The sequence below is a fragment of the Oryza brachyantha genome, chromosome 5 (assembly GCF_000231095.2).
Source record: "Oryza brachyantha chromosome 5, ObraRS2, whole genome shotgun sequence".
Classification (NCBI taxonomy): domain Eukaryota; kingdom Viridiplantae; phylum Streptophyta; class Magnoliopsida; order Poales; family Poaceae; genus Oryza; species Oryza brachyantha.
The window spans coordinates 4,785,316-4,808,708 of NC_023167.2; the positions used below are offsets into that span (position 1 = coordinate 4,785,316).

General features: G+C 41.8%; 2 protein-coding genes across 2 annotated transcripts; both read left to right on the plus strand.

Annotated features, from left to right (window-relative positions):
• Positions 1 to 8,731: 8,731 nt before the first annotated feature.
• Positions 8,732 to 12,255, plus strand: LOC102700241 (GDSL esterase/lipase At1g28580-like). Its single transcript, XM_006655030.3, has 4 exons — positions 8,732 to 9,222; positions 9,911 to 10,126; positions 10,208 to 10,633; positions 11,626 to 12,255. The coding sequence occupies exons 1-4, from the start codon at positions 8,985 to 8,987 to the stop codon at positions 11,862 to 11,864; spliced, it is 1,119 nt and encodes a 372-aa protein (XP_006655093.2). The 5' UTR covers positions 8,732 to 8,984; the 3' UTR covers positions 11,865 to 12,255.
• Positions 12,256 to 14,447: 2,192 nt separating this feature from the next.
• On the plus strand, positions 14,448 to 23,316 carry LOC102700526 (GDSL esterase/lipase At5g45910-like). Its single transcript, XM_015837874.2, has 4 exons — positions 14,448 to 14,750; positions 14,851 to 15,224; positions 15,320 to 15,611; positions 22,934 to 23,316. Exons 1-4 carry the CDS (start codon positions 14,477 to 14,479, stop codon positions 23,161 to 23,163), a joined length of 1,170 nt encoding a protein of 389 aa, XP_015693360.1. The 5' UTR covers positions 14,448 to 14,476; the 3' UTR covers positions 23,164 to 23,316.
• Positions 23,317 to 23,393: the final 77 nt, after the last annotated feature.

The following is a 23,393-nucleotide window of genomic DNA, read 5'->3' on the forward strand; positions in this document are numbered from 1 at the left end:
GTGGTTTCTTCATTAATGCAATAAAATATTTTTATTAAGCTAGTTTTCTTTTTATACATTATCATGCAAGAAAATTTCCTTTAATAAATGCTAAGAGTCGACTCTAAGCCGTTGCCATGCATGGCAACAGCTTTTCTCTCTTCTTTCCTCTCTTTTCTCTATATCACCAAATTTGTTTACGCGGCGATTGAGAGAGTTAGCTAATAGGCACCTTTGTACATGCCCTCACGTTAACCATGACAACCGCTCTTACCATGGGTACATCATATTTTTTAATACCCATCGAAATTGGGAAAGAATTTGTGAATAAAAGTTTTTAAAACAAAAGGTCAAACGACATATTTTTAATTAAAAAATAGTTTGTGAATAAATTTTTTATATATGTGTTCATAGTGATCTAAAAGCCAAGGTTGTAAAATAAATTTTGATAAAAAAAATCTCAAAATCAACTCCAAATTTAAGGTTAAAATTCAAATTTTGGCTTATAAACATAAATAAAAGCCAAAAAATGAGGTTACCATCCGGATGAAAGGGCGAAACCTGGATCAGATTTATTAAAGCTTGAAGTAAGACGAGCCTAAGATATTTTATAATATAAACCGAGGGACTAATACATTTAATTAGGGCTGGGCAAATTCACCAAAAACCAAACATGATAACCGAAACCCAACCTAAATAACCGTATAGGTTTTCGATTTTTAAATTGATTTTGAAAATTAATTATTTCGGTTTTTTAATCGGTTTTTATTTTTAGAAAACCGAAATCACCAAATTAACCAAACTAACACCTCGCTAGTTTGTATTCTGTAAGTTGCGGCCTACCAACCCAATAGGCAAGTGTAAATATGTGATGCAACCTCTACTCCTCAGTCTCCTTTCATGAGTCTATAACTATCTGTTTATTATGCATAGCGTATTGAGCTTATTGTTATCATTTTATCGGTGAAACTATAACAATTAATCTTATAATGATTTGTTAATAGTTTTGGTTTTTGGCCGATGACCAAAATAACCTAACTGAAATAATTCGGTTATTTAGGCTCGGTTAATAATTTTCCAGCGTAAATTTTGGTTTTAAATATTCAAAAACCAAAATATTAAAAAACCGAATAGATCGAACCGACTAAACTACTCAGCCCTACATTTAATCTACACTAATCCATTGATCCTAAAGAGGAATAAATTCTACTTAAAGCTTGGGATGCACAAACACGTGCTATCTGCCTAAACAAATAACACATCTGGCACAAATCCTTGCCCTTTCCAAGAATCAATCAGCTTTGTGAGAACGAATTAAGCTGTGTGTGTTCACTACACTCCCCGTCCTGCCATATCCATGTACCGGACGCATGAAAGGCTGTGCTGGTTGTACCACTCCAGAGTGTAGCTCAGTTTGCTTCACCGGAAGGAAGAATCAATCCTTGCCTACTTTCCAAGGCTGCCCACTTTACGAGTGCCCAATGGGCGCACTTGATTGCAGTGCACGCACGCATCCATGACGATCGACCAGTCGATTGATCCACCATTCTTAGCTGCATCGACATCAACTTTGATTCATTAGATAATGGAATTTGTTTCGTCCTTTGTTTTACAAAAGCTACAATCAATTATTAGGTGAGTCTCATTTTATAGGGGTGTCATGTATATTAAATTGGGTGTCACATCAGCAAAATTGCTAACAAGTCATTAAATGAGGGATGAGAGAGGAGTTTCATCCCATAAAACTCATTTTGCTCGGTTACCTAATTTACAGTCTTAGTAACTATGCCATGAAACTATGCATTGAGACTGACCTTACAGAAGTTGCATAACAAATAATTGTGTATTACAAAATAACAGCTTGATTAAAAACAATAAAAAAATTTAGAATTTATACCGGACGTATTTGTCTCTCCTTAGGGTTTATAAGTTGTGCGTAGTTCTTATATTTCAAAAGTAACTTTGATGAGTTCTGCTTTGCTATCCTACGATGTTATCATAGAGGGGGGGGGGAATTTAAAGTGGTTTGTTGGCCAAGCTACCATGCAAAGATCTTTTGGGTGACGATAGCTTGAATTAGTCAAGAAGATGGCACTACAAAATGAGTTATGTTGTTCTCTTACAGTAAAGTTAAGTGGCACACTGACTAGAATTGACATGCTAGCTTTTTTTTATTTATAATCCTTCTAAAACCCTACATGTCAATAATGACAACAGTACATTAGAGGGAAAAAGATAGAATGGTCATTATAGACAACTCAGGCTCTCGATGGGAACTGTAGTAGTTGATGCCATTTCATGGCACTTAAACCACTCCCACTATATGATTATGATTCACACAACTACTCATGCATGGGAATCGTCCTATCACAAAAGCTTGACCCGACAATACAATCCAAGTCTTACATAAGAATAATTGTTATGTACATCAGTGATGGCTGATGAGTACATAAAGCTTCATTTTATTTTTTATTTTCAATACAATTACATAAAGTGAGTCTCACACCGATGACTGAAAACTAATCTTACTCTATGATCATTTGATCTTACACCGATGGCTGATAGATAAGCCACGAGAAAATGAACAAAGCAAAAAATAATAATTTATAAGTAAAACCTTTTATATCGTATTATTAGTGACCCAAAACCAATAATGTAAAATAGACTAAGATGGAAACAAAATTCAAATAAAGAACAAATGAATAAACCAAAAGCAATGTGCAAATTTTCCAATTAAAACAAATGGAGAATCTTCCATGTTTTTTTCTAGAAACGAAACTCCCATACATCTAGCTAGCTGGAAGATAACAATTATAACCATCAATAAGGGTGACAGCAACCTCTGTGGCTGCAAGCAAAACGGTTGCAAATTAACCAACTTGCAGATAGCCCAGTCCTCAGTACATGGGCAGAGTGGGGCAGCAGGCAGCTAGCCAAGCATGTAGCAGCTCTGCATGCCAACGGAAGCCAAACCTACGGCACATGCAGTTCAGTCTACGACATATGGGCCAATGCATCTATGCCATTGTTTGGCATTATTTGGCAGCGTATTTATAAATAAAAAATATTTTATAATAAAATATTTATATATGTGTTTTTATATCTAAAAGCCAGTGGCGGGTATAAGATTCAGTATATGTGTGATTCGACCAATTTTTTTCTAAACATGGTAAATATAATATGCTAATATATATTGCAAATATATATAATAGAATAAACCAAAAGTGTACCATGATATATTAATCAAGCATGTTAAAACATATAAAATTACATCCCGCTCAATGAAGGTGATCGCGTTGCGTCCGTTACGTGAATATCAATCGACCGAATCGTCATTTTCTTCTTCTTTTTTATTGGTATTATAGGTTTGCCTACATTTTTTTTTTGGTCCGGGGACCACCCTCAGCCCACCCCTCATCTCTGCCATTGTAAAAATCTATTCCAAATTTAATGTTTAAAATTTAAACTTTGATTTATAAGTATAAATAAAAGCGAAAAGATGGGTCGTGCGTGTAGCATAGCTAGTAGTATGAGGAAAAGAAAAAGAAATCTAAAGTTGGTAGCAGCTCAGAGTTCTCACCAATCGGGACACACTGATCATGTATGCCTTCTTGATGTTGTGTGCATCATGGCACTGCAGAGCAGTGCACGACTCTGCAGCTACCTAACACGCATGTTTGTTGCCCCTTACAGTGTCGTTTTCTTGCTGGCCCAGTGCAAAGCTCAAACTTATGGAATTTTTTTTTCTTTCTAGTTCAATCTACTGCCGTAAGCCGGTTGAACCAATGTGCTGTGAGAAATGTGAGGATTTTTTTCGAAATACATGAGTATAGAAGTATAGTGGGTGTATTTATAAAGTTCGATGTATTGTAAAATTCTTGCATTTGATGTATTGTAAAACTCTTATGGATGAGAAGGGTCCAAACATGCCACTTAGACCTGTCAGACTGAAAATTGTAGTTGATTGAAACAAACAGGGTTTGCACATGACAGCAATGAGAAACAGATTAGAGGAGAAGCCCAACTAGGATGAATGATATTAGTGTTAGTACTCAACCATTGACGACCCACATGACATGGTCGACATCAGATTCAGATGCAATGAAGAGGCTGTACTACACGTCTCGGCCATGGTAAGTCAACAAGGTACATGTAATCAACATAAATAATCTAATATACTTTTGTGCAGGTCAACAACCCTCACAGTGTGATTGCTGGTAAAATATTCACACATGCATCCAGATGCTCTGATCCATAGGATTAATGAAAAGGTTCTCCCTCTAGTTAAAAGCACAGTGAAATGAAAGAGCTAAACAACCATGTTTAGTCCATAACATTAATGGAGAAAGTGCTTCCTCTAGTGAAAGAATCTGAAGCATACAGTGAAAGATAAAACTGCAATGCTCAGTATAATTGCAAATGATGCCTGAAATATGATGTTTGAATAGGTGAAAATAATGTATAGGTAGAACTAAAAGAACCTAATGATGAGGATTAATATGTAATATACATCTCAACAGAAAAATAGAGTGGGTACTTCATCTTGTCATAAACACTTGACGTTATGACAAGATAAAGTCATACTATTTTCAAACCTTGACCAGCAATTTCGTAGGGTAATAAGTTTATCATGTTCCAATAGTATTTTTCACAAAAAAAATGTATGCGTTGTATTTTTTTAGTTTGAACTTAGTACTCTGAAATATCATAGATGATCAACTAATGTTTTAAAAGTTTGTCAAATATTTGTGAAGGAAGGGAGTAGCAACTAAACCAGCAACAATGAAAATGAAGGGGAAGATCGGTAGGGTGGGTGAGTGGAGTCTACTCCACTAACATGATTATATCAAGATTAGATTAAAACCAGATTCAGATGCAATGAAGTTGAGCATCTCGATCGGCCCATGGTAAGTCAAAAAAAAGGTAGACATACTGTCATACATAATGCCATTTCTGGTTCAGATGCAATGAAGATCATGCACCTCGTGGAAGTCAATAATCTCACTATGCTGTTTCTGGTAAAATATTCATACATCCAGAAACTCTGATTATAAACTAATACACCCTGTATTTAAAAAAAAACTGAAACAATGCAGTAAACAATCATGTTCATTTTGACCTCGGATGATGCCTGAAATATGTTGTTCAATATGCCAAAAAAATAATAATAAGCAGCAAGGGCAAGTTACCATAATTTAGGTATTAATTTATGATATTTTTCTACCACTCTAACACACTGGAAAAAAGATATCCTTTTACTCAAAAATGAAAATGTGACGCTGAAACACGTACCTGCTTCAATATTATTTTTTGCAAAACTCAATACAAACACAAATGCTTATAGTATGTACGACACTTACCCCTATAAACACAAACATACACCCTAGGACTATAAATACATCCGAAGACTACCCAAACATTAACGAAACAACACAGCCGCCTTGCTATCGATACATATACCATCTAACACTCGAATAATATTAGTCATAAATACAAACATCCATGCTATAATTTAAATCCGAATGAATATATTCCATCACATGCAACCTATCCATCCAATTAACCTAAAAACAGATGATTCTTACAGAAGCCGGCCCTAGTTCCTAGCAGGAGCAATATGTCAACAGTTTCAGTTAACCTAAACACATTGCACAGGGCTCAAAAAACACAGCCGGCCAGCTAATTTGCCTGATCGATGCTGAGAGATCTATCACTAGCTACTAGTAATTAACTGCACCACGGAATGCGGGAAACGATCAATGTGGCCGTGGAAACCAAGAGCTTTGGGGCTCGAAATCAGATTGGGATTCAGAGGGGAAAAGTCCATGCGATTGCTCCTGGAAACTTGTTAAGAATTGCTGGGGCGTCTGGAGACGAGGGAAGCAACAGTAGTAAAACCAACGGGGACGGCTAATCATGTCGGTGTGGTACTGTTAAGAACTGCTATTTTTTTTTATATTTGCTGGGGATTAGTAGTCTCTTCCGTCGAGTGCGTGTCAGTCTAATTCACCCGTTTGACTCATTAATTAGACCGGGTTTATTGGTGGTTAATTGTTACTTCTGCAATTCATAAGTTTTATTTGATAGGAAAAGTTTATATGTACTAAAATTTACAGACCTCTTAGATCATCCTCAATATAAGTTTCATGGACACGATTATCTAGAGTGACATGTCATCTAAAAAGTTTGAAACTAGGATAAAACACTCTTCTCTCAATGCATGGTTTCATCTATTGTTGTTTCCTAGATTATATGCAAGACACAAGCTGTCTAGGTAACATTGCATAGAAAGTTTCATCCCCATGAAACTCATTTCATCTCTCTCTTCATTAATACTTTGTCACATCATTAAAAATGTCTACATGGCACCTTATTTATTGCCCATGAAACTTTTATTGAAATTGGCCTTACAAACATAGTTATAACATGTTCCGAGTAAATTCGCTCCTTATCTTTTTGTTTACACTTATATTTATAGGTAAATATTTGGATTTTAAAATTTAAATTTGGATTGTATTTTTATGTTTTTTTCATTGTAGTTATTTTTCAGCACTTGTTTTTACATCACTAAGACCATCTATGTAAAAGTTTTACTCATAAATTAATTTTTAATTATTTATAAGATGTTTCGTTTATGCTTATTGAAAGCAAAAGGATGACAGTTTTTTTTTTTGTAACTGTCATGCCTTTAAATCAAACAGTTGAGACTTGTTTTTAAGAGTTTTGTAGAAAAAAAAAAGTACTTGTACCAATTCTCTGTTTCATATGTGTTGTTTTACATGTTTACATGATTAGATCGTGTATATCCTACAGAATGACTCAACAACGGTCGTGCACTCCAAAAAGTTGTCACTAATTAGTGGATTTATGACCCCACTTGTTAGCATTTGTAGTGTGTTTTTTTCTTTTCACAATAGTTCATACATCCTTGAGAGCTACCGAACCAATTTTCTAGCTTTGATCATTACTTGTATACAAAAATATATAATAAAGTCATCATCATTACCTTTGCTTCATTTATTTAGGTGATGTACTAATATCTATTTCCTTCCCTCATTTTATCACGACCTTCATTTTTTTAGTGATACTACCACACCATCACCATGTCATCAGCCTTCTAACCCAATGCATACAAAAAACAAAAAAAAAAGACAGTAATTAAATTGCTGCCGGTACCACATAACAACAGATCAACGATCAGATTAACTGGACATATTATCACATCAATCCACATATTCCAAATCATGCATCACCAAGTTGCAGTTATTGAGCCGTTGAGGAGTTAAAATAAAAGTGATGCTAACTCTGTCACACACACACAAAATTGATGTTAAACTGATCATGGGTGGCACTGCAGTGCATTTGCAGCTCCTTTGTCTGGTTCTACCAACCGGAATCTCCCCAGCCAGAGCACCCAGCACGCTCCCTGGCCCTATCCACTACAGCACCACCTTTTTTTCTTCAACCAACAGATTTAACTAACAACAATCATCAATAGTGCAGAGACAAGCAGTAGTCTTCAGAGAAACAATATTCAGAGGAAGAGGATTGCTTTACTATGTGCTCCCTTGATGTTCCATAATAGGACTTATCAAAACTACGATCAAACTTTTCAAACTTGATTACAAATGATTATAAATAAGTATTTAAATATCTACCTTAGAAACATCAAAACTATTCTTAAATGGTACTTTAATAAAATGATGCGTATATATATTTTATATCCAACCAAATATATACAACTTTTTTTAAAATTGAGAACTTAGCCCCTCAAGTAACCCAAATTAAAATTTACTTCTACGAAGACTTTGAACTCAGAACTTTGGTGTGTTACTTAGGTAACCGCAACCGGTAGGCTACATATCCATTCACCCTGATATATATTATAATAAAAAATATATTACAAAATTATTTTTAATAAGAGATTATATGTTTTTCCAAAATAATAAATATTATGAAACCGGAAGGAATAGCATATAGAGATAAATATTCAGATGTGTGTTTATCCGGAAGAAACAAATTTCAGGGACTCGAATCTGTGGGTGTGCAGAGGTAGCTAGGAAGGTTTGAATGGCAGAACTAAGGGTGATGCATCGGCCAGTAGTGTAGTATACTCGATTACACGATCGGGGAGATGTACATTGTTGTGTGCATGAAACAGATCATGTAGGATGGGGATTGGTAGGGGGGGAAGAACAAGAAGATGAGATGAAAGATGGCCAAAATCTCAATTATTTCCCCCAGCGCCTATCTGGGGCACATGTTAGTGTTAGTGCTGCCCCTCTCCTGCTTCCTTTTCCTCATAGTTTTTTTTCTTTAAAAAAAAGATGCTTCTCTCCTTCTTCTCGTACACATGATTCCTTCTTCCCTTTGACTCCACCCTGCTCCTGTCCCTGCACAAACTGAAAAAACATACAGAAAAATAGTTGAAAATGTAATTTATCCAACTTTTCAGAAGAAATTTTATGCATAATTTTTATATATGTTTTCTTTCCCAGTAGTCGTGACATAGTTATGCCTGTCCCCTCAACGGCTAGTAGATTATTATCTTTAGCAAGATAATACACCCCCTGTCAGTGATAGCTGTCCCCAGGTGACACCCAAAAAAAAAAACCACTGAGCAAGCAAGGCATGTGTGCCATGTCTTTGCTATGCTTCCCATGAAAGTCACCTTCACAACAAATCTCCCACACCTCCATTCTCCATGTACCCTTCCATACCATACCATACCATGCCATACCCCATCCATCATGGCCATAGGCCATCCAAAACCAAAGAAGAGAGAGAAAGTATAGAGAGAGAATTTTTTTAAGGGTGGCATTAGTGGACATAATTAGTATCACCTCGTGAGTAGTAAACCATGTGCACTACTATATAACAATCCCCTAAGCGGCCTTTGCCTTTAGTTGTTTGTGCCCTTCTTCTTCTTCTTCTTCTACTTCTTCTTCTTACTCGTGTTCGTTTTTGACAACCGGGGGGGTTCGTGGTTGCCAACTTTGTGAGCAATGGAGAGAGGGAGGGCGGTGGCGGTGGCGGTGGCGGTGGCGGGGTTGGTGTGGGTGGCGGCGATGGTGGCCGCGGAGCCGCTGCCGCAGTACTACAACGCGATATTCAGCTTCGGCGACTCGTTCTCCGACACGGGCAACTTCGTCATCATCAACTCCGGCAAGCTCCCCAACATGCCCAAGTTCCCGCCGCCGTACGCGCGCTGCTCCAACGGCCGCCTCGTCATCGACTTCCTCGGTACGTGACGTGATCGATCGATCGTCCGTCGTCTCCTGATCGGATGAGACATGGGTGGCCGCAGGGTTTTAAGTTTCGGTTTGCAATTTTCTACCGGAGGGGACCGACGGAAATTTCGGAATTTTTTCGGAAATTTCGAACGAAAGTTTTCAAATTTAAATTTGAAATTTTGTCAAAATTTCTGAAAAAAATCAAGCAAATGCAGAGGAGGAGGAGAGGGCGATGGGAAACCTGCGCAGCAGCAACCGGCGCCGCCACCGCCGTCGCCTGCCCGCCCTGCAGCCGCCGGCACCGCCGCATCCTTCCTTTCCCCCTCCCCCTGCCGGCGCCGTCTTCCCCTCCTCCTGCAGCCGCCGCCGCCACCTTCTACCCCTCCCCTTGCCGCCGCATCTGCCACCGCCGCCATCGCCTGCCCCTCCGCCTGCTGCCCGCGCCGGCGCCGCCGTCACCTCTCCTGCAGCCCAGGCCGCCGCTGTCGCCTGTGGCACCGCCGCCGTCGCCCGTGGGGATGGGGTGTGGGTTTGGATAGTGTATTAGGGTTTGGTTTAGATTTTTTTTCCCAAAATTTGTTTCACCGAAATATTAGCCGGTAGACGCTGACTACCGGACCCCACCGGTAAATCCGAAATTTTGGGAATTTCAAAACGAAATTGCAACCCCTGGGTGGCTGAGTATTGGGTTCTTGCAGCGGAGGCGTTCGGGCTGCCGCTGTTGCCGCCATCGGCGAACAAGGGCACCAACTTCAGCCAGGGCGCCAACTTTGCGGTGATGGGCGCCACCGCGCTGGACCTCAAGTACTTCAAGGACAACAACGTGTGGAGCATCCCGCCCTTCAACACCTCCATGAGCGTCCAGCTCCAGTGGTTCGATGAGGTCAAGCAGACCGTCTGCTCCTCCCCGCAAGGTTCGTCCTCCGCCATCGCCATCGCCGCCGCCACCGGGATCGATTATTTCTAATCCAAATTCCTTCCTAAAAAAACAACAGAGTGCAGGGAGTTCTTCTCGAAGGCGCTGTTTGTGTTCGGCGAGTTCGGAGGCAACGACTACAGCTTTGCGTGGAAGGCGGATTGGAGCCTGGAGAAGGTGAAGACGATGGTGCCCAGAGTGGTGGCCTCCATGGTCGGCGGCATCGAGCGCCTCCTCGACGAGGGCGCCCGCCACGTGGTCGTCCCGGGCAACCTCCCCGCCGGCTGCATCCCCATCACCCTCACCATGTACGCCTCCGACGACCGCAGCGAGTACGACCCCCGCACCGGCTGCCTCAAGAAGTACAACAGCGTCGCGCTCTACCACAACGCCATGCTCCGCATTGCCCTCGACCAGCTCCAGCGCCGCCGCCCCGACTCCCGCATCGTCTACGCCGACTACTACACCCCCTACATCCAGTTTGCCCGCACCCCTCACCTCTACGGTCCGTCCCGTCTCCCTCCTCTCATTCGTCTTCCTCCTCAATTCTATGCTCTGCTCTGCTCTGCTCTGTTTCGGATAGAAATAGTAATTTCAGGGGTTGGTCGGGAGGGCCATGCAGAATTGCAGTACAGCCACTGTTGCACTGGTTCAGGTTCTGGTTCAGCAGAGTGAGCAACTAACTATCCTAACCACTATTCTGACGGTTACGTCTCACACCCGTACCCATCTTGCCACTTACACATTGTCACTCACACCGCCCGTGTCTGGTCAGGTTGGTGCCCGTTGCTCCGAGCGTGCACAACCCCAACATTCCCATTTTTATGTTTTTTCTCTGTTCCGGGTTTCTCCGTTTATGGTAAGGAACCAAACAACCTCTTCATGAAACCGTTGCTAATTTCTTTCCCTCTCGTCGTCGTTAAGGCTTGACGAGAGGGTTAACTAATTTTCAAAACTTGCCGTAGCGCCCGCGGCATTTTGCTGTCGTCTGCGTGTGGGAGGGATGGTCCTGAGGTCTTCTTTGTCATCGGCGAGGCAGAGCGGAGGACGGCGGCGGCGATGGTGGTTTCAGAACGAGATGGTTGCTGCTGCGATTTCACCTACCAATACGTACTGGTGTGCGCGCCCGTGGCACAGCTGTTGCGGCGTATCTCTGCTGCAGTGACCGTCCATGGCCAGATCACCTTGTTTTGGCTCCATCCATCCCACCATTTACTTGGGGGCCGGTACATCAAACACCTTCTCATCATCCTCGTGCAGAATAATTCGTCCCCAAGATCTGATCAACTCACCACAGCAATCAACCAAACCCTCCCCTCTCATTCAAATTGCAAAAGCTCTTGTCTTTTCGCTTATGCTAGTGTTTATTAGACAGAATTTGAATTTTTAACTTTAAATTTAAAGAGGTTTTTTATCGTAATTTATTTTCTAGTCTTATCTTTTACATCGCTAAAAACACATACATAAATTTATTTATAAATTATTTTTCGCATGCAGGGTACAAGAGGGGGGCACTCCGGGCGTGCTGCGGCGGCGGGGGGCCGTACAACTACAACATGAGCGCGTCGTGCGGGCTCCCCGGCGCGACGACGTGCGAGGACCCCGACGCGCACGTCAGCTGGGACGGCATCCACCTCACCGAGGCGCCCTACCGCTTCATCGCCAACACCTGGATCAGGGGCCCCTACGCCCACCCGCCCCTCGCCAGCGTCGTCCGCGACGACATGGTCTACTAGAACTCACTTTGTTTTTTTCTCTCTCTCGCTTTTTTTCCGATCGCCGGAGACGAGGAAGAAGAAGAAAGAAGAAGAAGAGAAGAAGGGTGGCAGACTTGTCTTGAGTCAAGTTGGGTCGAGTTTACTGTGGGTTGGACAGAGAGCTAACGTGCATTCCATTTGTTGTTGGTGTAAATTGGCATAAGTAAATCGATTAGTTTTTTTATAATTTAATTTTTTGTTTTTGTTTTTGTTTTTGTTTTTGTTTAAAGTTTGGGCGGTTTTGGTGCCATGTAATACTGCCTACTACTTGGTCATAAATTAATGATAGATGGATGAAATGTTTGGTGTAAGGGTTACTGGTGGATCGAGCAGTTTATTGTCAGAAAGGGAAAAATAAAAAACAGAATCGTTGGTGATGATCATGAATTCATGATCATGTTTATACCTTGCGTTCGAATTGGTAGCATCCAAAAGAGAGGAGATCATCACCGATCAGTTCGAAAGGCGCTACACGCATCATGTTTGGCTTGTCTGTAACTGAATGTAGGCAGGACGGTGAGTCAGATACAAAAGCAAACACAGAAGCTTAGGCTCACCGCTTTCTTGATTACGCATGGCACTTTTCCTCTCATGAGCTTAATGACAAACACACACACATGCTCGAGCTCGACTCGTCGACTGTTTTGCGATTAGCTCGACTAAAGAACATACGAAATTATGCATTCGATCACCTTCTCTCTCTCACTCACTTTTGGCAACAAATCAACGAGCAAAAGCAATGTGCAACCCCCAATGATGTGGTTAGAGGATAGGACTGTGTAGCTGCACTGAACCAACGACAAGCTGGCTGGCAAGGGGGAGGGAGGGGGTCACAAAAGCACTTTTGGCGAAAGGTTTTATGACTTGTTCTTAATTCCACTGCAAGTTAGCATCATGGTCGCCTTTTTGGCACCAAACGCGATGAACGGTGCCGAAACCGATCCGCAATTACTCGTTTCCTCTTCCTGTCAGTACATCTTTCGGTCTGTCACCGATCAGGGCCTTTCGTCAAACCCCCAACAAAAAGAAACCGATCGGTGCACATTTCAGCCCAATTTTCCCTTTACTGCTTGATATCATATCATCGCAGCATCGCTTATCAGGGGCTGACCGGCTGTGTGCGATTTTCACACCCGACGGGGACATTTAACTATTTATCATTACTAAAATTAAACGATAACAGATTTATGGATTCGTTGTATATGACGTGTGAACCCTCATATGTTTATGATATATGGGTTTGGCGAGCGACGGACCGCGGAGAGAGAGGGGAGGTGGAGCCGAGGGGAGGAGGAAAGAAGGCACGGCGCGCATGTGCGCCCGTCGCGTCGCGGCGTGCGAGTGAGCGAGGGTCTAGGCGGGGGGACAAAATCACGTGGGATGGGTGGGGGGCGGCTGCGATGGCGGGGCGTGGCGTTGGAGAGGGCTTTGGCACGTTCGCGGACCGAGCGGGTCGCGGCAGATGAGATAGATAGTACCCAGCCGGCCGGCCGGCCCACCACCCAAGTCGTCGGCCCGTCACGGTGCCCCAAAATGGTGCCTCAATATCTGAATCAAGAAATGTGTGAACTGATTTTTTTTAACGTTTACTACTTATACATATATACTCTATCTATAACATGTTTTACTTTTAATATATACAAGTATCCATATAAATATAGAAAAACTAAACATTTTATAACCTGATTGGAGGTAATATAAATCACACTCACACATCTATACTCTTGTGGATGTAGTAATTTTATAATAGGGAGAAAAAGGTGATTAAGGGTGTGCCTATGTAAAGTTCATGGTTTTTGCCGTACTGCCTTGGAATTAATATGGGAGGAAATTAGAAAGCTCACTGTGTCTAAAAGAAAAAAATGACTGATAATTTCCTGGCAAGCATAAAATCGCTTGGGTATTGGACAAAGTGTTACTCTCGCTTCTATTTCGGCCATGTCGAACTTCTGTACTGGGCTTTGTCAACCAGCCCTTCAGATAAAACAGTCCTTTTCGACCGGCCTGCTTCAGGAAAGAGTATAAGGCCCCATAGAGAGTAAAACCAAGTCTTACTAATTGTCTTCAAGACCGCAATCTCTAACATCAAACCATTTTTTTTATTAAACTAGCACAATGCCGGTGCTTCGGTACGAGCATAAGAAAACATTTCATGTAAAAATTTTGAACGATTAAAATAAATAGTTATATATACATGTCTCGTATATAGTTGCCTAAAACATATACTCCATATATGCATTTTAATATAATACCGTTAACTTTTTCGCATATCGTTTGGTTTCCTTTCCCATGAGTTGACTCAAAAATTGTTCGTGATATTCTAACTTCAGCTTCCGGATACATCGCCAGTGATCAAAAGTTTTACAACAATAGCTAGTGATCAAATTTGTATTTCAGATACCGTGTAATATACGTTCAAATTGACACAATTTTTTGCCTAAAAAATGACAAAATTTTCAGACTGAAGCGAGCAGAGTTCCTTCAGCCAACACCTCCTTTTTATCTAGGGCGATTAATTAGCCAATCCAAATCTGCAATTAACTGCTCCAATTTGGGCTTTGCCTTCACTTACCACTACTGCTTCTCAGCTCATGAAGCCGCCGCCGTCGCCGCCGCTGACACTCGTCGCCGTCGCCGTCGCCGTCGTCGTCGTGTCGTGCCTCTTCCATGGCTCAGCTGCATCCGGCGAGCCGCGGTTCACCTCCATCTTCAGCTTCGGGAGCTCCTACTCCGACACCGGCAACTTCGTCCTCCAGTCGGCTGGCTTCCCCGCCATCCCGTTCAACCACTCCCCCTACGGCGACACCTTCTTCCGCCGCCCCACCGGCCGCCCCTCCGACGGCCGCCTCCCCATCGACTTCATCGGTACGTGCGCACATGACGGTCGATGACCGGGAGCAGCTCGATCGTGTTCTGCTCTTGATTTGCTCCTGTAATGGTGTTCGATCCGCTTTGGGTGCGGCAGCGGAGGCGCTAGGTCTCCCTCTCCTGCCGCCGTGCATGGCGAAGGGGCGGGACTTTGGTGGCGGCGCCAACTTCGCCATCGTCGGCGGCACGGCGCTGGACGTCGGGTTCTTCCTCCGGCACAACGCCGCCAGCGTGCCGCCGTTCCGGAGCTCCCTCCGCGTGCAGATCGGGTGGTTCCGGAGCCTCCTCGCTCAGACGCTCCGCCGCAACGCCACCGCGGCGGAGCGCAGGGAGCGCCTCGCCACGTCGCTGTTCGTCGTCGGCGAGTTCGGCGGCACCGACTACAGGTACCTCCTCTCCGCCGGCAAGAGCCTCGAGCAGGCCAAGTCCTACGTGCCGGTGGTCATGCGAGCCATCTGCAGAAGCGTCGAGGTACACCACAGCATTGCTCACGTTTCGTCGTTGCCGCCGCCGCCGGCGCCGACGAAGAAGATGATGACCGTGTGCTCTGTGCTGCTGCTGTGCAGAGGCTCGTGGAGGACGGAGCGAGGTACGTGGTGGTGGTCGGGACGCCGCCGGCGGGGTGCATGCCGATGGAACTGACCAAGTACGCTCCGGCGGCGGCGGCGGCGAACGCGTCGACGGCGTACGATCGCCGGACGGGGTGCCTCCGGCGGCTCAACGGCCTGGCTGAGTACCACAACTGGATGCTCCAGGAGGCCGTGGGGCGCATGCGAGGCAAGTACCCGGGGACGAAGCTCGTCTACGCCGACTTCTACAGGCCGGTGGCGAGCCTCGTCCGCCGTCCGGCCAAGTTCGGTGAGTCTCGCCGCCGCCGTCACATGATATTTCAGTTTTTTTTTCTATAGTACTTCATGTTAGAAACAAAGGCACAAACGAGACACGAATTTAATGTGGAAAACCCTTGCGGGAAAAACCACGGGCGCCAACCGGCAATAATCACTATGAGGATATGATTACAATGCAGGGGAAACGATGAGAACTTTTTTCTTCCCGTGCAGACTACAAGAGTATATATAAGGGGAAAATCTAAGAGTCCTAGTAGGATTAGGCGAAAGAATCCTATTAGGAAACTAATCCGACTCCTAGTAGGAAACAACTGGGAGAAACCTACTAGGAAACTAATCCGGATATAATTCCAGTTACAATTCGGATCACATATTTAACAATCTCCACCTTGAGACGAATTTTCTCTTGTAGCATCAAAATCATCAATTACCAATATACACCTCACAGGTCAAATTGATTGCGCGCCAAATAGTCTCTTGGACTATACCGTAACACCAACCAAGCTTGAGCAAAGCTCAAACTTAGTGGCAGGAACTGACTTTGTCATCATGTCAGCTGGATTATCATGAGTACTTATCTTGCATACCTTAACATCACCATCAGCAATAACACCTCGAATAAAGTGATATCTGACATCAATGTGCTTAGTTCTCTCATGAAACATCTGATCCTTTGTAAGGCAAATTGCACTTTGACTGTCACAAAATATATTTATGCAAGACGTAATTCCACAAAGCTCAGTATACAAGCCTCTGAGCCAAATAGCTTCTTTGCAAGCTTCAGAAATAGCCATGTACTCTGCTTCAGTAGTAGATAAGGCAACAGTTGCTTGCAAACTTGCCTTCCAACTAACAGCACAGCCTCCAATAGTGAAAACATAACCTGTAAGCGATCTTCTCCTATCCAAATCTCCAGCAAAATCTGAATCCACATAACCAATAAGTCCATCTCTAGACGTTCCAAACTGCAAACGAGCATTAGAAGTACCACGCAGATATCTGAAAATCCATTGAACTGCTTTCCAATGCTCTTTGCCAGGATTAGCCATGTATCTACTGACAACACTCAATGCATGTGATAAGTCAGGACGCGAACATACCATGGCATACATAAGTGAACCAACTGCTCTTGAATATGGAACTCCAGACATGTACTCAATATCAACTTCTGATTGTGGACAAAAATCTGAAGATAATCTGAAATGTGCAGCTAAAGGAGTGCTTACTGGTTTTGCATCATGCATATTGAAACGGCGAAGGACCTTTTCAATATAACCTTTCTGGCTAAGATACAACTTGCCAAACCGTCTTTCTCTGGTAATTTCCATACCGAGGATTTTCTTTGCTGCACCTAAATCCTTCATCTCAAACTCACTACTTAGTTGTGCCTTCAATTTTGCTATCTCTGATTTGTCTTTTGCAGCAATCAACATATCATCAACATAAAGAAACAGATATATAATTGAACCATTAACCTCTTTAAGATAAACACAACTATCAAATTGTGATCTTTTGAAATTCTGAGAAAGCATGAAAGAGTCAAATCTCTTGTACCATTGCCGAGGTGATTGTTTCAACCCGTAAAGGGACTTATCCAACTTACAGACAAGGTTTTCTTTACCAGGAACAACAAAACCTTCCGGTTGCTCCATATAGATGTCTTCTTCTAACTCCCCATGTAAAAATGCAGTTTTCACATCTAATTGCTCTAGTTCATAATCATGTATTGCAACGATATCAAGTAAAGTGCGAATTGAACTATGCTTCATAACTGGGGAAAACACATCATTGAAATCAATACCTGGAATCTGGCTATATCCTTTAGCAACTAACCTTGCTTTATATCTTGCCTCATCAGTTGGAGATATACCTTCCTTTCTTTTGAAAATCCACTTGCAACGGATAGGTTTCTTCTCCTTTGGCAATTCCACCAATTTCCAAGTATGATTCTTTTCAAGTGACTCCATCTCATCATGCATGGCAGCTATCCATCTATTGCTATCGGTAGAAACAATAGCCTCAGAATATGAAGAAGGTTCTGCATTACCTTTGATTTCTTGCGCCACACTCATAGCATAAGCAACTATGTTCGCTTCTTCGATCAATCTTTGAGGGGCTTTAATATTTCGCCTAGCTCTGCCTTGTGCAATAGAGTATTTTGGTGACTGCTCAACAACAGAAGAGTCTGACTCTTCAATAACCGGTGCATCTTGGTTACTAGCAATATTCTCTTTTTCTGGTACATGTACTGAACTGATCAAGTGCTCCACCTGCACGCTTGCTTTCTGCTGACTCTTAACAGGAATATTAGTAGAAGATTTATCATTCAACATAACTGTTTCATTGAAGATGACATTTCTACTAATCACAACCTTTTGGGTTTCAGGACACCATAACTTATAGGCTTTCACACCAGAAGGATAACCAAGAAATATGCACTTAATAGCTCTAGGCTCCAATTTACCGTTGTCAACGTGAGCATAAGCAGTACAACCAAATACTTTCAGGTCTGAATAATTAGCTGGGGAACCAGACCACATCTCAATTGGAGTCTTCTTATCGATGGCATAACTGGGTGAGCGATTAATAAGATAACAAGCAGTGGAAGCAGCTTCCGCCCAAAAACGTCTAGGTAAACCTGCATTTAACAGCATACAACGGGCCTTTGAAATAATTGTCCTGTTCATACGCTCAACTACGCCGTTCTGTTGAGGTGTATGAGAAACGGTGTAGTGGCGCACAATGCCTTCTGACCTACAATATGATTTAAATTGCCTAGAACAGAACTCCATCCCATTATCAGTACGAAGGACTTTCACCTTCCTTTCAGTCTGTCTTTCGACCATAGTCTTCCACTCCTTAAATACCAAAAAAGCTTCAAATTTGTGCTTTAGAAAATAGGGCCAAACTTTTCTCGAATAATCATCAACGATAGTCATCATATAACGAGCACCTCCAAATGACCTCTTACGAGCAGGATCCCATAAGTCAGAATGCACATAATCAAGAATACCTTCAGTAGTATGTGTGGATGTGGTAAACTTCACCCTCTTGTGTTTGCCAAAGATACAATGCTCACAAAATTTCAACTTTCCGATGTTTTGTCCATCTAGTAATCCTCTCTTGCTCAATTCTGCCAAACCAATTTCACTCATATGCCCGAGACGCATATGCCAAAGATCGGAATTCGATAATGAATCGGTAACTGCAGCAACATTACCTACTATCGTAGTACCTCGTAGATGGTACAAATCGGCAGTTTTAATATCAGCTTTCATCACAACAAGAGAGCCTTTTGTTACCTTCAAAATTCCGTCTCCACCGGAATATCTGTACCCTTTGCGATCAAGAGTAGATAAAGAGATGAGATTTCTCTTTAAACGGGGAATATGCCGCACATCTGATAATGTTCTAATGCAGCCATCAAACATCTTGATCTGTATAGTACCAACGCCCGCAACTTTGCAGGGCGTATTATCACCCATCAAAACATTACCACCTTGTACAGGTTCATAGGTGGTAAACCAATCCCTATTAGGGCACATATGATAGGTGCATCCAGTATCAAGAAGCCACTCGTCACTGGTTTGTACACAACCAGCATAAGCAACCAGTAATTCTGCATCTGGTTTATTATCAGTAGCAACTGCGGCTTTACCTTGCTCTTCTTGCTTACCTTTTGGTTTATAATTTCCCTTGTGCTTTTCTTTGTTCTGTAGCTTCCAACAATCGGAAATATCATGTCCACCTCTCTTGCAGTATTTGCATGACTTATACCTGCCTCTGGATTTTGATCTCCCGCGGTAGCCACTAGAACTTTTGTCTCTTGATTTGTTGTCTGTGTTCTTCTCTTGTTGCCTGCCCCGAACAACCAAGCTTTCTGGTTGTGAGTTAGATCCTTCAGAAGGTACCATCTTCTTCATCTTTTCTTTGGCTTGCAAAGCATCATAAACTTCTTGCAAAGTTAGAGTATCACGACTATACAAGATAGTATCTCTGAAATTTGCATATGAGCTAGGCAATGAGCACAACAGAATAAGGCCTAAATCCTCTTCATCATACTTTATCTCCATGGACTCAAGGTCAGCAACAATTTCCTTGAAAGTGGAGAGATGATCCATCACAGACTCATCATCTTGCAACTTGTGCAGAAATAACTTTTGCTTCAAGTGCATCTTGCTGGTTAGATCCTTTGTCATGCATATCTGTTCCAGCTTCAACCACAGCGCGGCAGCTGTCTTCTCCTTAAGCACTTCCTGCAAAATATTATTGGATAGATGAAGATGGATATATGCCATAGCCTTACGGTCTCTCTTCTTCTCATCGTCGGACCAATCATTTGTCCTTTTGTTGTTGAATCCATCAAGTGCATCATCCAGATCTTGCTGTGCAAGAATTGCACGCATCTTCACTTGCCACAATGAGAATCTTGTGTCTCGGTCCAAAAGAGGTAGATCATACTTTAAACTCGCCATTGGGAATAAATCCTGAATCTGTTGGTATTAATATGTTGAACCCAAGCAGATACGCGAAACTCCAGTGCTCGGAACGATGCACAATAGTTGATCTGACAACTTTTGGGCACACAAGATCGGGTAAATGTAGCAATTAAATCTGGAAAGAAAAACGATACTGTTACTGTAGCTGTACTATAGCTGCTACAGTAGCGCGGATTGGACGGCACGATCTGATGGCTTGTCCTTGGAACGATCAATTTTTCTCCTGCGTGCGTGCGTCTGCTCCTTTCTTTTTCTTCTGTGCGGACGCGACGTCGAGTCGGAGTCGCCGCCGATTCCGACCTGATCTCGACGGAACGGCGATTCTGTAGATCGCCGGAAAAAGCCCGGTCAGCGGTAGCAACGTAGCGTAGATTAATCTTCGCTGCTCTGATACCACTTGTTAGAAACAAAGGCACAAACGAGACACGAATTTAATGTGGAAAACCCTTGCGGGAAAAACCACGGGCGCCAACCGGCAATAATCACTATGAGGATATGATTACAATGCAGGGGAAACGATGAGAACTTTTTTCTTCCCGTGCAGACTACAAGAGTATATATAAGGGGAAAATCTAAGAGTCCTAGTAGGATTAGGCGAAAGAATCCTATTAGGAAACTAATCCGACTCCTAGTAGGAAACAACTGGGAGAAACCTACTAGGAAACTAATCCGGATATAATTCCAGTTACAATTCGGATCACATATTTAACACTTCAGGTTTATTATGCACTTTAAACACGAAAGAAAGTTGCATTATTCTCTGATTCAAATTAGGCTCAACGTTTGAAAATTTTAATTTGCTTTCTATATATATATATCGAGATCATCGTACATCTGCGAATTTCTGATTACTAGCTCATATAAATGCCAGCTATGTGACAGTAGTCATGCATAAGAGTATGGTCATTAGTATATCCAACTAATATTTCTAATAATCAGTTCATTACAGTAGTTAGTTATAGATTTATAATACACTATTAGTACGTGGCATACCTCTCTTCTATGGTTTTTTACGCATGGGTTACGGTTGGTTATATTAATTTAGATCGTTTTTTCTCTCTCTTTGTATCTCTTCTCCGTATAAGCATAAATATGATGAATCAATTCTTATAACTCGTTTAGATGATCATATTATACTCACTCCAAGCTTAGATAAGTCAAATTACTTTGATGAAACCCAAAGCAACGGAACAATTAACTGCGCTTGATCTCACTATACTTGAGTACTTCCAAGAGCTTTGCAACTTCCAAAATTTTAGAATCTTCGGCTACATTAAGCCATGAACTATGTCGGGAAGGAAATGCATTAGTATGATAATTAGTCCAACAAGATTCTTGTGGATCGAGAAGCTAGAAGCAGTTTACAATCACATTATCCCTTTTATATAGAGTGAAAACAAACTGGCAGCTGTAATTTTTTTGGGTATCACACAAAATAATCTACCAGCCAGCTTGAGTCAACTCTTCTAGCATACAAAATTGCAAACCCCATGAGCTCAGCTCACTTCTTCACGTCAATGATCTCTCGTTTCAATTTAAACCAATTATAAGCCGGTTATAAATATTTAACATTTAAAACAACATTTTGTTAAATATTTTCTTTGGTTTTTATGTTTGACGTGCTAGACCGGGCTTCGGCTTGACCCTTAGGTTTTTTTGGTTTGGGGGGGGGGGGGGGGCTTCTCAAGTTTTTCATAAACTTTGAACATTTTTGGGCTTTAGGACTTCGGTACCTAAGCCCAGGCCCAGTCTGGTGCATAGTTGGATAGGGCCACGCTCAGGTTTTTTGGGCTAGACCCACCTTAAACGGGCCTAACTTTTAAAAATATGTTTAACCATTTGTTTTATCTAACAATTACATAATTATTAATTATTTTGTCGTTATTTGTTTTAATATTACATGTGCTTTAAACATAATTTATATTTTTGAATATTTATAAAAAATGTTGAATAAGCTAAAAGTCAAGCGTATATCAAAAGTCAACGGCGTTAAATATTAAAAATTAGAATAAGGACTTAGTTAAAAAGGAATGGCACACAACCTATTGCAGTGTAATATCGACAATCAAAGTTTCACATTTTGGATTGAATATTATCCTAAGCGTTAGATATTTTGAATTAACGGCATGTTTGTTAGCAGGGGTTCAACTCTTAAATCCTTATCCGGTGAAGCTAGATCAGAAAATGTAACCGAATTCTTAATTTCTAATTTATTTTATAAGCGAACCAGGTGGATATGCCTCAAAAAGTACACAGGACAATCCCTAAATGTGCATACATCATTTCTCTAATTGACTCTAGAACCAGGTGGATATGCTTCATTTCATGTCAATATATTTTTAAAGAAAATTTAAATTAGAGGAACTAAATATTTACTGTGAAATTTTATGTGTTTTGAAGAGGCCCTAATTGCTCCATATCATGGAGGTTATTGTTTGGCTTTTTGATGAATAAAGGCAAACGACGTATTGCAAACTAAAAATAATTTATGAATAAAACTTTTATATACATATTCTTAGCGATCTAAAAACCGAAGCTAAAAAAATATGAGTTAAAAAAACCTTAAAATTAATTTTAAATTTAAGATTAAAAATTCAAATTTTGGCTTGTAAACAGAAGAAAAAAATAGGAGGGCACGTGTAGCAAATTAAGCCACATATAACTCAGTGGCGGAGACAGGGAGGGGTGGCCAGGCAGATTTTTTTTTCTTTAACATAAGTCATCTAGTTCCTTGCACAATTAACTTAGTTAATACTAGTGTATTAAGCCCTCTCCAACACTCCATTATCTGAATCCTTAGCTCCATCGCTTATCGACTCTTTATCTTGCACAGGTTTCGCGCAGCAACCTCTGAAAGCGTGCTGCGGCGGAGGCGGAGCGTACAACTACAACCCTGCAGCGGCGTGCGGCTCGCCGGGCGCGTCCGCCTGCAGCGACCCATCGGCGTACGTGAACTGGGACGGCGTCCACCTCACCGACGCCGCCTACAAGCACGTCGCCGGCGGCTGGCTCGACGGCGCCTACGCCTACCCGTCTATTCTTAGCCTCCTGCCCACCCAATAAATAGCTGTTGAGATTGATTTTGAAATGGACTTTAGTGACCCGTCTATTCGGCGATCAATTTATAGATTTTGAATCGATTATATTCTCAGTCTAAACATCTGATTAGCTCTAAAACCGGTGAAATGATTAAAATATCAGTAAAAAAATATTTATATTATGATGCAAAATTTAAATTCTAGATATCCTTATATTTTGAAACAATGAGCGCATGTGTGATGTGCATCATGTTC

Bases quoted from the DNA above. Each gene is read 5' to 3' on its own strand.
- LOC102700241 (XM_006655030.3), top strand. From the start codon at position 8,985: ATGGAGAGAGGGAGGGCGGTGGCGGTGGCGGTGGCGGTGGCGGGGTTG. The intron at 9,223-9,910 runs GTACGTGACGTG...GGGTTCTTGCAG, and splicing joins CCTCGTCATCGACTTCCTCG to CGGAGGCGTTCGGGCTGCCG. The intron at 10,127-10,207 runs GTTCGTCCTCCG...AAAAAACAACAG, and splicing joins CGTCTGCTCCTCCCCGCAAG to AGTGCAGGGAGTTCTTCTCG.
- LOC102700526 (XM_015837874.2), top strand. From the start codon at position 14,477: ATGAAGCCGCCGCCGTCGCCGCCGCTGACACTCGTCGCCGTCGCCGTC. The intron at 14,751-14,850 runs GTACGTGCGCAC...TGGGTGCGGCAG, and splicing joins CCTCCCCATCGACTTCATCG to CGGAGGCGCTAGGTCTCCCT. The intron at 15,225-15,319 runs GTACACCACAGC...GCTGCTGTGCAG, and splicing joins CCATCTGCAGAAGCGTCGAG to AGGCTCGTGGAGGACGGAGC.